Source organism: Macaca mulatta, chromosome 4 (genome assembly GCF_049350105.2).
Source record: "Macaca mulatta isolate MMU2019108-1 chromosome 4, T2T-MMU8v2.0, whole genome shotgun sequence".
Classification (NCBI taxonomy): Eukaryota; Metazoa; Chordata; class Mammalia; order Primates; family Cercopithecidae; genus Macaca; species Macaca mulatta.
In genome coordinates this window covers 4,022,317-4,039,734 of record NC_133409.1, presented here as the reverse complement: position 1 = coordinate 4,039,734, position 17,418 = coordinate 4,022,317, and the positions used below count along the sequence as shown (strand labels likewise).

Below are 17,418 nucleotides of genomic sequence, written 5' to 3'. Positions count from 1 at the left end.
TGGCTGAATTTTTTTTTTCTTTCAGTCAGTACTTTGACTATATTATCCCATTCTCTCCTGGACTGCAAAGTCTTTGCTGAGAAATCCACTGTTGGTTTAATGGACTTATATATGACTTAATGCTTTTTTCTTGCTGCTTATAAAATTATTTTTTATCTTTGACTTTTGACAATTTTACTACAATGTGCCTTGGGGAGGACCTGCCTGGGGGGGTCTTTGAGATTCCTGGACCTAGATGTCCATTTCTCTCACAAGACTTGGGAAATTTTCTGCTATATTTTTATTAAATATGTTTTCTTCAACTTTTCTCTTCTCTTTCTGGAATGCCCATAATACAAATATTGATTCACTTAAAGCTGTCCATAAATCCTATGAGCTTTCTTCATTGTTTTATTCTCTCTCTTTCCCTCTGTCTGCCTGTGTTATTTCAAAAGACCTGTCTTCAAGTTTAGAATTTTTTCCCTCCTATTTGGTCTAGTCTGTTGTGGAAGCTCTCTATTGTATTTTTTTATTTCAATGAAATAAAAATTTTTATTTTTCTATTATATCATATATTTCATTGAATTCTTCAGCTCTAAGATTTGATTCTTTTTTATAATTCTGTCTCTTTATGGTATTTTTCATTCAAATTATGAATTGTTTTCCTATGTTCATTGAATTGTCTGTATTTTCTTGTATCTCACTGAGTTTCCTTAAGATTGTTATTTTGAATTCTTTTTCTGGTATTTCATATATTTCCTTATAATTGGGCTCTGTTACTAGAGGATTACTTCCCTTTGGAGGTTACATATTTCCCTGCTTTTTCATGGTTGCTGTGTCCCTAACATTGACTCCTATACATCTGGTGAAAAAATTATCTCTTCCAATTTTATAGAGTAGGTTTCATGAGGAAAGACTTAGGGTGCGTGGTTCTAGGGGGACACAGTAATGTAGTCTCCATGTAGTTCCTTGAACTTTCGGACACACTAGTGGTGTTTATGAGTTTCTCAGTGGCCTACAGTGAGGGAGTCTGTGTTAACAGTGATGCGGCTTTTCCAAGGGTAGGCTCTCAGGCTATATCTCAGGTTGGGGATACACACATGCACACAGTACGTCATCCACCATGGGGTTTGGCTCATTGGAGTTGGAGCCACATGGCTGTTCCTCTGGCCAGAAACATGGGCATACTGTTGCTTAGCTGGCCTGGGAGTGTGCCTGCCAGGAGTGATCTGTAGGGTGGTTTCTCTGATTCAGGACACAGATACAAGGCTGCTCAGCTGGGGTATATCTGCTGGGACCAATTCAAGGGGCTGTTTCCTATGTCTGGGCCACAGCTGCATGGTTGCTTGACTGGCCTAAGGGTGTGTTTGCCAGGGGCTGCCAACAGGGCTGCTTCTCAGGCCTGGGACAAGGGCACATGGCTGCTCAGCTGGCCTGAGGTATATTTGCCAGGGGTGACCTGTGTGGCTGTTTCTTGGGTCTGGGGTACAGGTGCAAGGCTGCATGGCTGGCTTGAGGATATGCCTACTGAAGGTGGCCCACGGGGCTGTTTCTCAGGCTCTTATTGGGCAGGTCAAGGGCAAGTCTGTAGGGTGTTGGGGTACTGTGGGGCTATTTCTCATGTCCTGAGCACAGGTGCACAGCCCCTCCTCTGGCCTGGAGGTGTATTAGCCACTAGGAGGCTCAGGGGACTCTCCTGCTTAGGGAAGCGGTGAACAGCAGCTTAGCTAACTCAAGGGTAGGGTTGCTGTGGGTGGGACTGCTAGACTACTCCTCCAGCTGGTAGGGCAGTGATGGGGGTTGATTTCCCTGCTCTGCAAGGCCAGAGTACAGCCAATCCTGAGCCCAGGCTCCATGCAGCTGGGGTTGTGATGTTCAGCCACACGTGTGGGCTTGGCGTCATGAAGATGGAGCTCCAAGGCTGGAGAATGGCCATGGTTTCTGTTCCGCAGAGCAGGGTATGCTCCAGAGGTGGCTCTGGTCTCAAGATGGGGCTGTGCTGCAGCAGCTTGGCTCACAGGGATGGCTGGGGAGTGAGCAGTGCACACCTTGTGCTCCTAATCTGGGGCTATGGAGCTGCGCCATAAATTTCCTGCAGCTCCCAGAAGGCTCAGGGCTTGCGAGGACTGCAGGATTCCCCTGGTGTAAGGACTGTAGATGTTTTCTGTGGTGACGGGGGCTGGTGGGGATCTGCTGCTTCCCTTTTCCCTGCAACGGGAAGTCCCTTCTGACTCCAGGCAGATCTGACCCAGGCAGGGGAGATGGGGCTGCAGAAGCCTGGTGCCTCCACTCTGCCCTCCTGGACTTCCAGTCAACACAGGTGTCTCTCCACTCCCATGCTGCACTGTGCACTCTGCCAGATCTCAGCTCTCTTCCTTCCACACAGTCAGAGCTTAGCTGTGTAGTCATTGCCTTGGTCCTTTCTTGGGCGGAGGGTGCTGAGCACCAGCTCTCTCTGGTCAGTGTCTTCCTGACTTTGCTCCTACCATGCAAATATATATATATTTTATCTCACTTGATGCCTTAAGCACCAGTATGCTTGAGTCAAACAAAAGGAGACAGATTAAATCCTCATCATCAGGACTTTGAGTTAACAGGAGCCCTGGGACTTTATCAATCCCCTCCCCTTATCAATCTCCTTCTTTTATAAGTGAACACACCCGAGTATTTGTGGTTTAGTAATTGCCTTTCTACACTTCCCTCAGTCTGTGTGCATCCTGGTTAACCTGAAGGAGTTTTTCAGTGAGCAAATGCATCCTGAGGCTGAGGCCTGGCCCCAGCCCCTGGGGAAGGCTTATTATGATTATTAACATCACTGTCGTTTGTTGTTACTGTTCCTTGTTACTTTATTCATTCTCTTGGCAGTCCTCTCCCGTTCCTGCCAAAGTTCCACCGAATCTTCAGATTCAGATATTTGAAGTTTTCCATCTTACCCGTCAAAATAAAATAACATTTTATTGGGGCATTTTGGATTATGTTTTTGTTTTTGTTTTTGTTTTAAATCAGAATCCAAGATGTTGCTTTTTAATTTGATAGGCCTGCTCACTAGAGGGCTTCATGCCATCAAATCTGCTGAGAAAGCAAATGATCTGTTTTGTGACCCTGTATCTCCTGGCTCCCACATTATGTTTTTATTTCCAAAAGTTTAAACAGAGTTTGAGTTTGTACTGGACGTGTAACACGGCACTTCATGTCCATTTGCAATCTAATTCAACGTTTCATCGTTTGGATTCAATCTGTTAATAAAGTCGATCTCAGATGGAGAATCTGGCTACTGCCCTAGTTCCTGGCGGCTGTCTTAAAGGCTGTTTATTTTCATTTTTGATTTAATTTATATCCACTCAGTTGATAATCAGACATGGGAGAACAGGTTTCTGGCTTTGTATCAAGTTCTTGCTGAACTGTCTTTGTTCATCCGTGATTCTCCCTTATTGTTAAGTTTGCCAGTTACTGACTTGAATGTCTGAATACAGTCAACAGAGCCTGTGTATCAAACGACACTTATTTAGTTACATGCAACCAATGTAAAGCATGTTTTTGTGGTGGTGCTTGGCAGGATTGATAGACGTGATACACCTGAGACAAAATTTTTAGTGGTCAGAGGTTGTATGGTCTTTAATACATTACTTGTTCTTTTTTAACTCGGGTTCACCGGGCCTTGAACTGCCATCCACAGGACTGTTGATACCCGCAGCAGGCAGCCTTGGCTCGCACGGAGCACGTTGATGTGCAGTCCCTCCCTCCTGGCTGTTTTGTGTCTGCCTCTGGGAGAGTCCCTGACTCTGTCTGCATGTCGTTCACCCGTCTCCTCTTCCTCTCAGGTTTCCTTCTTTAAAATGAAGAGGGTGAATTAAACGTACTTTTAGCTCTAACGTTTGATGACAAAGAATTTTATGCCCTAAGTGCCTTTAAAGTTATCCTAGGAAATGGGATATAAATCAAAAACTGGATGCTACAGTAGGTAAATGTAAGGAAAAACAGCTTTTAGAGATCATTGCCTCTGAGCCAGGTGCTTTCACGGGTTATTTCATGGGAACCTTGTGATTCCTGAGGCAGGGGCCATGCGTCCCCACTGCGGGAGTGTGCAGGCCTCTTCAGGGGAGTGGCTCCAGATGGGCAATCCCATCTTGAAAAAGAAGGATGCTGTCAAGAGCTTGAAAATTTGGATAAAAGAAAGTTGTTTAAAAAGCCAAGAGAAATGAATCCTTCTTGTGAAATTAAGGGTATTTAGTATCAGGAGTGGGGAGGGTTTTTGGACAGGCAGGAAAGCATTGAAGCTGTTTGGAAAAATTAAACTTCGCTGTGGAATAATTTTGGATGTTTAAGATCGAATGATCACGCTGTGGAATGGAGTTCTAAGTCACGTGGGGGACTTTTTGGACTCAGGCTTGTTTTTATGGCTTTGCATGTTTCTTGTATGGTGTCCCTTGAGCTTTCGGGTCAGACATTGTAGACCTTTGCATTTTTCATTTGCTTTTCTTTATGGTTAAAACTTGGACATTTGAAGACAGCAGTAAAACACTTTGGGGTGTGTGTTCCTGTGCAGTTCATACTGGAGCACTAGGATTACATTCTGGCATAGTACCAAAGGAACAGTATACCCTAAGTGGACAGCAGAAAAATGAAAATACGCCAGGAGAAAGGAGCAAGGGGCCTAGGCTGGTGGTTGGATTAGGGACTGGGAGGTCTGTTCTTACAGCGAGGCCAGGGGCTTGGTCCTGGTGGGTGTCGGAGTTTTGCTTCGGTATTTTGAGCATGAAAGGAACTGAAGAGCTGCTTCTGACATAGGGGATGTGACATTATCATGTAAGAACATGCAGGTTCTGAAACAGTTTCTGGTACACAATAACTGCCCAGTAAATACTCAGTAGAGACGTAAGCTTCTTCTGTGAAAGCCGTGCCGGCAAGCTCTGCATCCCGGTGGTCGCTTCTGTGATGCATTAGAGACCACGGACTGACCCCAGCCACCGGCTGCTCCTCCCGGCATTGCCAGAGTCACCGCGGTCGAGCTTGTATCCCCACCCGCTCTCCCAAAAGTCATCCCAGGAAACTGGATACACATCATGGTAGCAAGTGACCTCCCAGTCTACCCAGTCCAATCAAGAGTTTGAAATAAGGACTCAAGCCACCTCTCGGCAATAGGTGGCATTCTGCGTCACCCATTCCCTCCCTCTTTCTTTCATCTGCTTCCTTCTTTTCTAATTTGCATTTGAGAAAGATTTCTACAGCAACAACATAAAGGACAGATGGGAGGGGTGCTGGACTGGAGGCAGAGGCCAGTTAGGGGGATAGCCAGGGCGCTGTTTCATTACACAGGACAATAGCAGCGGGCTTGGGGCAGTGAGCAACCCAAGGCTGCCTCCGAGGCACAGCCGAGGCTCTGTCCCCAGGCAGCATGGGGCTGAGGCTGGTGTTCAGTCATTGCTTCCTGAGCTGCCTCACCCAGATGCATGCCAGGGATTCCTGCAACCTTTCACCTCTAGCAAGACAGGAAAGGTTCACTATTTGATTATATCAGCATTTCACATCGGAGATCTCACAGAATCCAGATGCAACAAGACTCCGGCAGCTGCCCACCACCGCCCATCCAGCAGCAAGCGAATAACAAACAGCAACAACAACCACAAACAGCTGTTGAATCTCACAGCTTTTGTCTTTACAAAATAGGCCACTTCTTTGACATGTTATTGCAGATACACATGCACACACACAGACACACACACTACTAAGAAGACGGTGTGGAGGTATCATCCTAGCATCCGCTAAACACTGTTAGAAAAAATCCAGTGCCTCCGGGTTATTCGCCACTGCAGTTGTGGTTTTCATTCTTCCCGTTACCCCTGCTTTTTCATGAATACATATTTTGTTTTAGAGGTGGAACCAATCCAGGCTGGGCGCGGTGGCTCAAGCCTGTAATCCCAGCACTTTGGGAGGCCGAAACGGGCGGATCATGAGGTCAGGAGATCGAGACCATCCTGGCTAACACGGTGAAACCCCGTCTCTACTAAAAAATACAAAAAAACTAGCCGGGCGAGGTGGCGGGCACCTGTAGTCCCAACTACTCGGGAGGCTGAGGCAGGAGAGTGGCGTAAACCCGGTAGGCGGAGCTTGCAGTGAGCTGAGATCCGGCCACTGCACTCCAGCCTGGGCGACAGAGCGAGACTCCGTCTCAAAAAAAAAAAAAGAAGTGGAACCAATCCAGGTTCATCTTTTCTTTGCTTAAGTGAAACTAAACTAATTTCAGATTTCTTGCTGAAAAATGCCTTTGCTTCCCTTACACAGGATATAATTTAAGAATACAGTCCAGCAAGATCGAAATTTGTTTTTGAAACAGACATGTTAGTTCCATGGGTTACAATGGAATATAATGATGTCTGAGATGTGATTTCTTTAGCCATTTGGAAACCTTATCTCTCCTGCGAACTATCAAAGGCCCTTAGAGTCAGTAATTCGGGTGTTTTACCCTCAGCCTAGGGCAGATTGAGGAGCTCTGTTGTGCATTCCTCAATAGATGCGACTTTCTTTTCTCTTTATGGGGTTGGCAAACCTTTTCAGGAAAGTGTCAGGGAGTTAATATTTTCATCTTTGAAGGCCATGTGGTCTCCAACTCAATCATCCAACTTTGCCCTTGAGGAAGAAGCAGCCGTACACAGCATGTAAACAAAGGGTGGGGCTGTGTTCCAGGCAAACTTCCTTGTTTACAAAAACAGGCGGCAGGCTGGGGTCGGTGGGGCTTGTGTTTAATTAACGCAGCCCACAAAGTCTTACGACATTGTTTTACTCTTTTCTCTCAGGAAACAGTTCTGGTGAAATGTGATCGTCCTGGCCACCCTCTGATTAATAAGACATATCATTTTGAAAGGTAAGTGCTTTTCAAGGTGCTATATAAAGCAAACTTCCACATTAAAAGTACAAGTTTTGCATTGGGGTTTGAGTAATGAAATGTGCGATTTATCCTATCATTTTGACTAATTGTGATTGTAAATACAGACGGTCCCTGATGTCGATTTTTCAACTTTAGGAAAGTGTGAAAGAGACACACGTTCAGTAGACACTGTGCCTCAAGGACCCATTACAGCCCTTCTGGTTTTTGCTTTTAGTACAGTAGTCAATAAACTACGTGAAACAGTCAACACTTAAGCGTACAAGAAGCTTTCCATTGGGTGACTTTGCCCACCTGTAGGCTAATGTGTGTGTTCTGGGCACATTTAAGGCAGGCTAGGCTGAGCTACAATGCTTGGTAAATTAGGTGTATCAAATGCATTTTCAACTTGCAATATTTTCAACCTACAATGGGTTTCTCAGGTTGCAACCCCATCATAAGTCAAGGGACATCTGTCATCCGTATGTTCATGGTTTTAAGTAAATCGACATTTTTTATGTATCCAGTTTGTTGACAGTGATTTCACTGTGATGCTAGCAACTAACTGTAACCTTTCTGTCAGATGCCTTCCTCGGCACCAGGTCGTGGTGTATCCCCAGGGTGGTGGGAGAGCCCTGGAAGGCTCAGAAGCAATGTGTGTGGCCTTTGCAAATCCCTGCTCATCCTCCTTCAGCTACCAAGGGCTGGCTGAGTGGTCCTGCTCCCAGGCTCTGCCCTCCTGCTCCTCGGAAGGACGTCAGTGCCTGGGGCCTCTTCCCCTCCCCAGCAGCAGCCTGTGTTGCTTGATAGGGTCACATCTGGAGAAGGGCAGAGGGCTCCCCTCAAGCCTCAGCTGAGCACTGACCAGCACAGGAGCGGGAGGAAGGACGAGGCCGGGAAAGAACCACTGGGGAGAAGCCTGGGAGACAGTCCGCAGAGCTCACACAGGCCTGGGAATTGTGACTGCTCCCGCCAGGGCAGAAATACCTCGTGATACACGAGGCCTTGGGTCGAGTGAGAAGTTAGCCCTGGAATGAAGGCTGCTGGTGCCACATGGCAGAACTTAAACGCAAGCCTTGAGGGATCAAGTTGTTTCCAAGTAACTGCTGGCATCCCATAATAAAGCTGAAGAAAAATTACTGGGATTGGAGGGTCAAAACATGGTGCACCCAATTGCGAGTAATTAGTAAAGTCTGACATCAGAAATTACCAGACATCATTCAAGGAAGTAGGCAAATATGATCTCTAATGAGAAAACTCAGACAACGGAAATAGAGCGAGAAATAATACAAATGATAGAATTAGTAAAGAAGGTGCAAACAGTTATTATAAATCTGTGTGTTCAAGGAAGTAGAGGAAAATGTAAACATGTTGAGAAGAGATATGAAAAATTATAAAAAGACCCAAATAAAACTTCTAGAGATGAAAGAAATACCATCGAGGAGACACGAACGTACTGGTTGGGATGCAGGAGAAAGATGGGTGAACTTGACACCGCAGCAACAGAAAGGACCAACGTGAAACTCCAGGAGACCCCATAGCGAGTGGACAGAGTGGGCTCCGGGGATGGCTGAGGCTGACGCAAGCCCCACAGTGTGAATGAGCTTGAGGCCCCTGCACGGCACACTTGAAATGGTGAAAATGGGACTAGGCCTATGTTTGAGTGCCCTGGACTTGCACAGCCATGGCACCTCCATGTCCTGCCTCCTGTCTCCAGAGGGCAAAAACCCTGCTTGTAAGCCCTGTTGCTTCTGTCTGGATTGGTTTCTCAGCCTGGGTGCTTGCAGTACCAATTCAAGCCTTCTACTCAGCCTTTTTCCACTCTTCATTTCTTGCACCTAGAAAGTTTCCTTCTTCTTTTCTTTTTTGAGAAAGAGTCTTGCTCTGTTGCCCAGGCTGGAGTACAGTGGTGCAATCTCAGCTCACTGCAATCTCCACCTTCTGGGTTCGAGAGATTCTCCTGCCTCAGCCTCCCGAGTAGCTGGGACCTCAGGCATGCACCACCACACCTGGCTAATTTTTGTATTTTCAGTAGAGACAGGGTTTCACCATGTTGGCCAGGCTGGTCTTGAACTGCTGACCTCAAGTGATCTGCCCACCTTGGCCTCCCAAAGTGCTGAGATTACAGATGTCAGCCACCATGCCCAGCTAATATTTGTATTTTTAGTAGAGACCAGGTTTTACTATGTTGGCCAGGCTGGTCTTGAACTCCTGACGTCAAGTAATCCATCCGCCTCAGCCGCCCAAGGGCTAGGATTATAGGCGTGAGCCACCGCGCCCAGCCAGTTTCCTTTCTTTTTTCCCTTCAATGTCAGCAGCATATTTAAAAGCATATTTTGTTTCTATTTTATGTTGCATTAGTTACGTGTTGGTTAGGGGAGAAAAAGGGAGTTGTAGTATCTTAGTCGCCATGTGTCGAGATCTAGAGCTTCAGAGACAGTGCATTTTGTAGAATGCGTGTTATTACTCAAGGATTGCAATAATATTAGAATCTGTATAGTCTCATGCATTTGTATTATTTATTTACTGAAAAACATTTTACTTTGTGTATCTAAAACCAAATAACTTGATTTTTCCCCTAAAATAATCATATTTTAAAATCTTACTACGAATACTCAAGAAAATTTTCATCAGTTTCACATGTAATAAAGTAGCTTCCTGAAGAAACTTTAACACATGGTGCTGGTGGTTCAAGGGATTTGTAAGAGCAAAGCCAGTCTTCACGTGTAAGAGCTTTTTCTCATGTCTGTGCACTAAAAACAGTATAGAGAAAAATGATACTTTTTATCAGTGTAGAAAAGAAGCCAATTTATGAGCACTTTGGAGTAATGACCCCATGGCTTAGCTTCATCATGTTTGTTTATGCAAACATTTGTGGAACTTCGCTTCCTTGTGACACATGGTTTTTTTTAGCAGTCCTTCAGTGGGCTGACCTTTCTCCCACTATTGATTTTGTCCTTTCTTGATAACTCAGTTATGCAGGGGAATAATCTAAGTAAAAACCTCTCTCTTTTTTTTTTTTTTTTTTACTGTGCTTCAGAGTAATCTGGTGTTGGGCTAGGTAAGGAGGGAAATGGGGTTGGCCTGACTCCTTCCAGGAGGTTATATCATAGTTGAGACCTAGGCTTGGGATGGGGGGCTTGGGAGATCTTTACAATGATAGGTAATATCAACATTGGCAGAATAAGGTGAAGCAATCAAAATAGGTGACATTATTGGCCAAGGATGGAGAAGAAAGGAATGTTCGGGGCTGGGTGCAGTGGCTCACACCTGTAATCTCAGCACCTTGGGAGGCCAAAGTGGGTGGATCGTCTGAGGTCAAGAGTTCAAGACCAGCCTGGCTGGCTGGGTGCGGTGGCTCACGCCTATAATCCCAGCACTTTGGGAAGCCTAGGCGGGTGGATCACCTGAGGTCAGGAGTTCGAAACCAGTCTGGCGAACACGGTGAAACTTCATCTCTACAAAAATACAAAAATTAGCTGGGCATGGTGGCACACGCCTGTAGTCCCAGCTACTTGGGAGACTGAGGCAGGAGAATCGCATGAACCCAGGAGACAGAAGTCGCAGTGAGCTGAGAATGTGCCGCTGCACTCCAGCTTGGATGACAGCGCGAGATTCTGTCTCTAAAAAAAAAAGAAAGAAAGAAAGGAATGTTTGGAATGGAACAGTTAATGAGGGAAGCACCTCTGGGGAAGAGGCCTTGAGCCTGGACTCGGCTCTGGAGGTTTAGGTGGGACAAGCATCCCAACAAAGGCCGGAAACTCATCTGAGACGTGGGGACGCTCACTGATGAAGGACCTGGGGATGTGGCTTGGGAATGTCTCCTTCGTGAGGAATTCTCAGTTTCCCTGTGTCCCTCGGTCGGAGGCAGCTGCTCCAACTTCTCATTTCCTGCCCCTGCTTCATGTGTTGGAATAGCATTTGGCACACTGTAGTATCTGCTTCTACTGTCGTCTTCCCAACTGGAACAGGAGCTCCGCGGGACTGGGGACAAGGTCTTACCTTGAATCCCAAGAAATAAGCATTTCATTTAGATCGTGTTTGAATCGTGGGCTTGCTGGATGATGGCTGGACCATGTCAGCTGGTGTCAGTGGTAGATACATTGTGGTAAAAGCTTTTTCCTTCCTCCCAACCCCACCTCCAATCCTTGTCCTTTGCTAGACTTGACTTGGGAAGTAAACAGCACCAGTTTAAGGAAGCATGTGGCCTACTGATAAAGGATTGGGTTGAATGTTTAGAGCCAAATGCACCCTTTGGTTAAAGTGCTGAAGGATTTAATGAGCACCTTCAGGCGCTTAGCACAGAGCTGCAGAGAAGGAATAAAGTAGGGTTGGATTAGGAATAAAAAGTTTAAAGTATGATCGTTTCCCCACGCGGCTTACACACAGGCTGCGGGTGTCGGTCATCACTGCAAAGCAGCCAGAGTCCCACAGTGTGTGTGGCCGAGTGCTGAGTGACAGAGAAATGCCTGTGGGCAGGAGAGTCACAGAGTGGCTAAAGCTTGAGCTGGGTGGAGTTTAGTTACATACGTCACCTTCACGTAGCCCTTGAGAGTCTCCAACTACTTTCAGGCTTTTGATCATCCCAGGAGGACCTGAGGAGGAAGCTGCGGGGGGCACCACTGCCCAGTCTAGTGAAAGGATGGCTTTTAGTAAGCGGTGGATTTGGGCAGAAGGTCTCAGTCTTTGGATGACACCAGGCTGCTGCTTAGGTCAGTGCAGAAGCACAGGCAAGGGCGCTGTGGTGAGGAAACCACCCTCGGGACTCACGTGACCTTGTTTGGGGAAGAAGGAAGTGGAGCAGCACCGGCCATGCCGACGTGCGTCTTCTCAGAGGGCTCCGTCTCAGTACGAGTACACTGAGGGTCAAAGGGAAAGGTCAAAATTGTGCTGCTTGAAGTGAACAGAAAATAGAAGAATTTGTGCAACTTGCTGTCTATCTATAGAGGAAAGGGAGACTTTAAATGTAAATCTCTGCAATAATTTATTCTGGGGTATTACCATTTAGTATTCGGGATCATCTTATTTTTAGAAACAGTGGAGCATATGGTTCTTATGAAATCAGAACATTGTTGGTTTTTATAACAGCTTTTTATGGAACTAATAAACGTCAAAATATTTTATTTCCATTCGGAAAAAAAAAAAATTCCAACACCTTCAGCCCTTTACTTATTGTAAAAATAAATTTGTATGAGGGGAAAAGTTCAATTCTTACTATTCAGAAAAAATATTAATAGGCCCAGGGTCGGAAGAAGGTATATTTTCTATGTGAAATAAAAATATTATTTTAAAAAAACAAACAAACAAAAGTAATGCCATTGATCCAAAGTGCAAGGAGAAAAAGAATAAGTCATGTTCATTGTTTTGAGAATAATTCATTTATCAGAAGGCTGAAGGACACTCCTGGCTGTGTTCTTGTAGAACAGGAATTTACAATACGATATTCCTAACCGACACATTTGTGTTAAATTTCTATAGTCATTCAAGTGCAAACATTTTCTGAGCACCTGTTATGTGCCAGGCACCCTGTTAGACACAAGGGATGTAGGTGAGAGGAAGGCAGCATTTTTGCCACCAAGACCTAGAGCTGTAGGGACGGTGCCCGGGAGGCTGCGCTGAGCACAGAAGCCACCAACACAACAGCGCGGTGGGAGGCAGAGATGGGGGAGGCCCTCAACCTGGGGCTCAACAGCTCAGCTAACCAGGAGTTAATCAGGCCGAGAAAAAGGGAAAGGAGGCTGGGGGTGGTGGCTCACGCCTGTAATCCTAGCACTTTGGGAGGCAGAGGCGGGCAGATTGCCTGAGGTCATTTGAGACCACCCTGGGCAACATGGTGAAATCCAGTCTCCACTAAAATACAAAAAATTAGCTGGACATGGTGGCACACACCTGTAGTCCCAGCTACTTGAGAGACTGAGGCAGAGAGAATCGATGGAACCAAGGAGGCAGAGGTTGCAGTGAGCTGACATCGGGCCATTGCATTCCAGCCTGGGCGACAGAGCAAGACTCTGTCTCAAAAAAAAAAAAAAAAAAAGGAGAGAAAAAGAAAAAGGGAAAGGAGATTCCAGGTTGGGGGAAAAATGGTCAAAGTTATGGAGAAAAAGAATGAGACTGATAGGCTCCGAGCACAGGAGCCTTCGCTGTGGCTGGGCATGACTGTGGGAGGTGGGAGGTGGGTGCTGGGAGTGCCAGGTCCTAGGGCCAGTTTCCCACTAGCACCGGGGCCGCCCCTCCTCCCCAGACAGCCACGTGAGCAAGGCCAGCTTCCCTCCACATCCCCACGGAGCACAAGGTCAGATGCATGGGTTGTTCTGGTCTGTGGGTGAGAAACGGGTTGTCTGTGTAGCATCTCTTCAGAGCGAGGTTGAGTCTTTTCGTGTGGTTCCGTCATTTGCATCTTTTTTTTTTTTTTTTTCTGTGCATTCTTCACTTCTCTAGCTATTTTCTCTACAAGGACTGACCTTTCCTTTCTGTATTTCTAGGAGCACTTGATATAGCAGAGATATTTAAGCTGCAACTACTTTCTCAGTCTGTTGTCTGCTTCTGATGTCTTTGAGCCACACGTACGTTTTTACATGATCATAGGTGAAAAGGCTGCCAGGTTCTAGAAGAACCCACCCGTGGACTCTGCTGGGACACGCATGGCCGGATGGTTTTCATTAAACTTGTGGTCTGTTAGGAATGTGTCCTAGTCCATTTTATAAAGAATTGATCCAATTTTATCTTTTTAAATCTCTTCATTTACTGCAACACCACTTATATTTTAAAATATTAATTTAAAATAATATTTTAAAATTTATTTATTAAAAAAAAAGGATATTGAGATGGAGTTTTGCCCATTGCCCAGGCTGGTCTCAAACTCCTGGGCTCAAACGATCCGTCCACCTTGGCCTCCCAAAGTGCTAGGATTGCAGACGTGAGCCATCGTGCCCAGCCTGCATCACCACTTATTAAAACACCTCTGTCCCCACCGATCTGAGATGTCCCTTTATCTGACCCATTGCCACATGGAGTTGTGTCTGTCTGGCATTTCCCCCTCTTCCTTCGGCCTACTTACTAATTCACGCAGCAAGACCAAGCTGTTGTAGATAGAGTCTCAGAGAAGGTTCCAGTGTCTGAGCTCGCCCCATCCCAGTTCCTCTATTTTCCAGGGCTTCTTTCTATTCTCACTATTTTATTTTGCCAGGAAAAAAAAAAATTATAATAACTGTGGAGCTCCAGGAAAAACCTGACAGCATATACAGTATTTTGGGGGGATTGAGGTAAGTTTATAAACTAACTTTGGAAAAATGGGCCTCTTCATGAGTTGACTCTTCCATTCAGGAACATGCTGTGACTTTTCACTTATTTGAGTTTAATCATGTATTTTCAGGAGCCTTTTATCATTTTCTTTATGAAGGATTAGAACATTTCTTATTCCCAGGCATATTTTTGTTGCTATCACTAATAGAGTCTCATCTCCCAGCATGGCTTCTAACTCTATTTGTAAGAGGGCCATTAATGTTTTCACATTAATTTTATGACCTGCTGTTTTGTTAAATTATTGTATTGATTTAGTAATTTTCTTTGTCGTTTGAATTTGGATTTCTCAGATGTATGGCCGTGTTAGCTCCAAGGGGAAATTGTTTTATCTTTTCTGATTCTTATGTCACTAATTGATTTCTTTTGTCCAACTGCATAAGCCAATCATAGCTCAATGCAATATTAAATAGTATTGCAGGTAAAGAGTACTACAGGTAAATAGTATTGCAAGAAAAGAGTATTGCAGGTAAAGAGTACTGCAGGTAAACAGTATTGCAGGTAAAGAGTACTGCAGGTAAATAGTATTGCAAGAAAAGAGTATTGCAGGTAAATAATATTGCAAGAAAAGAGTATTGCAAGAAAAGAGTATTGCAGGTAAAGAGTACTGCAGGTAAACAGTATTGCAGGTAAAGAGTACTGCAGGTAAATAGTATTGCAAGAAAAGAGTATTGCAGGTAAAGAGTACTGTAGGTAAATAGTATTGCAGGAAAAGAGTACTGCAGGTAAATAGTATTGCAAGAAAAGAGTATTGCAGGTAAAGAGTACTGCAGGTAAATAGTATTGCAGGTAAATAGAATTGCAGGAAAAGAGTATTGCAGGTAGAGTACTGCAGGTAAATAGTATTGCAAGAAAAGAGTATTGTAGGTAAAGAGTACTGCAGGTAAATAGTATTGCAGGTAAAGAGTACTGCAGGTAAATAGTATTGCAAGAAAAGAGTATTGCAGGTAAAGAGTACCGCAGGTAAATAGTATTGCAGGTAAATAGTATTGCAGGAAAAGAGTATTGCAGGTAAAGAGTATTGCAGGTAGTCGGCATCTTGGACTTTTCCCTCCCATTACTGGGAAAAACTCCAATATTCTTTAAAGGTAAGATGTTCACAAAGCCTAAAATATTTACTATCTAATTTTTTTTGAGAAAAAGTTTGCCAACCCTTGCCATAGATTAGGAGACTTAGAAGGCAGCAATCCTGTGCAGTGTAGATGCCATGATGAATTATCATTTCTAAAACACTGACTGGAAAAAGAAACTTACTAGACAACTGAGGAAATGCAAACACTGACTTTTGGATGGTGCTAAGGAATAACTAACACTCATTTTTAAGGCATGGTCGTGGGAAGACTGTTATGTTTTAAAGTCATCATCCTTTACAGATGTATTGGCCTTTCCAGATGAAATGAACCTCAGGTCAGCTTCCGCATGAGAAGCAGGACAGGCCTGGGTCTGAAGCCGTCCTGGCCTTCCCAGATGAAACGGACCTCAGGTCAGCTTCAGCGTGAGAAGCAGGCCAGGCCTGGGTCTGGAGCCAGGCAATGTGCACATGGGGCTGACTTTTCTATTCTTTCTACTTTTGTATCTTGGTGTATTTTCTGAGTGAAAAGTTAAAAAGGATCTCAGCCCTGAGCATCTTCCCACACAGTGCTCACTGTACCCTCTAAATCATGCATATGGCAACACCTCATAAGGGTCCCCACTCTGTGTAAAATTAATCCCGTGGCTGGAGATGACATGGATCAACTGAGCGACAGGACACCCTTGAAAATGAAGGAAGGAAAAAACGTGGTTCCAGCTAAGTCAAAACCTGTAGTTCAGGAAACTGAGTTTCACATCAAAGCAGACCTGACCAAGCGCAACCACCCGCCACTGCTGGGCAGCTGCCAGGGAGCCTGCTCTCTCACTGTGCTCCAGGCTGCTTTCAAATTGTGCAGGAAACGGCAGTTTTTGGACATTGCTTCCTATTTTGTTTTATTTGTACCTGTTTATAGACCCAGAACCACATGAAGTTTCCTTTGCAGAGCAGACATCCAATCCCATGATATCGATTCAAGTTCTGCTGAACTGACCTGGGGCCTAGGAAAACAAGATTTTTAAAAGCTTGAACACAAAAAGCGAATGTTACATATCAAATATCGCTCAGAGTGTGAGTTTGACATTGTTACTGTTGGGCCCTCCACAGTAGAGCCGATTTAGTTATGGAATAATTATATCCTCCCTCTGTCCCTCCCTCTCTCCCTCCCTCCCCTCCTCTCCCCCCTCCCCCTCCCCTCTCCTCCCCTCCCCCCCCCTCTCCTCCCCTCCCCCCCCTCTCCTCCCCTCCCCCTCCCCTCCCCTCCCCTCCTCTCCCCTCCTCTCCCCCTCCCCTCCCCTCCCCCTTCTCTCTCTCCTCCCCTCACCCTCCCCTCCCCCCTCCTCCCCTCCCCCTTCTCTCTCCTCCCCTCCCCTTCCCCTCTCCTCCTCTCCCTCCTCCTCTCTCTTCCTCTCCCTCCTCCTCTCTCCTCCCCTCCCCCTCCTCCCTCCCCTCCCCTCCCCCTCCTCTCTCCTCCCCTCCCCCCTCCTCTCTGATTTCTCCTCCCCTCTCCTTTCTCCTCCCCCTCCCCTCCCTTTCCTTCCCTCCTATCTTGCAAGCATTTGTCACTTCATTTATGCTTATTACATTTTCATAGCAGAAAGTAGTATCTTTTTCTTAACCTCTGTTATCTTGAAAAATAACACAGATTAATCTTTTGTTGAAGAATTCCGATGGTGTTGCGGGGATGGGAAGTCCACGGGGGTATTGTGTTCCCAGGTTTCTGAGTCTGCATATGCTATAGTAGCTTTTTGCTTCTTCTATTAATGCAGTATTTTCCCTTTGTCTCTCAGGGTTTATGGTCCAGCAGAGTCTCAGAGTGCGGTCTTTGGAGATGTGTGTCCCCTACTCACGTCTCTCTTGGATGGGTGAGTGAAAATACTTTGAAGGCCAGTTAATCATAGTTACATTTGAATATAAAGAAGCTTCATTGTGCTGTGGAGTGAGAATGTCGCATTAGAGTCTGAGCATTTTACAGCACTGCAGAGCATGTCCATGGGTCACCCAGCGTGGACTCCGCTTGCATCCATGGAGACTATCTCCACACCCTGGGAAAAGCAGTGAGAATGATTTGGAGAATGCTTGTTAAATGAGTATATCCACCTGGGATTCCAAACTCCATTTTAGTTACATTGTATGTGGGCTTAAGCCTGTGAATGCAGCTGCCATTCTCTCTGGGATTCTTTTATATTTCAGAATTAAAAAAAAAAAA

At 45.4% G+C, this 17,418-nt stretch overlaps 1 protein-coding gene across 1 annotated transcript in view; it reads left to right on the top strand.

Annotated features, from left to right (window-relative positions):
- KIF25 (kinesin family member 25) overlaps positions 1–17,418 on the top strand; it is a 67,435-nt gene that overhangs the window by 34,981 nt on the left and 15,036 nt on the right. Inside the window, exons 8-9 of the mRNA XM_028846971.2 lie at positions 6,774–6,841; positions 17,000–17,074. Of these exons, the coding sequence (XP_028702804.2) occupies positions 6,774–6,841; positions 17,000–17,074 (143 nt within the window). The remainder of the gene's footprint in view (positions 1–6,773; positions 6,842–16,999; positions 17,075–17,418) is intronic.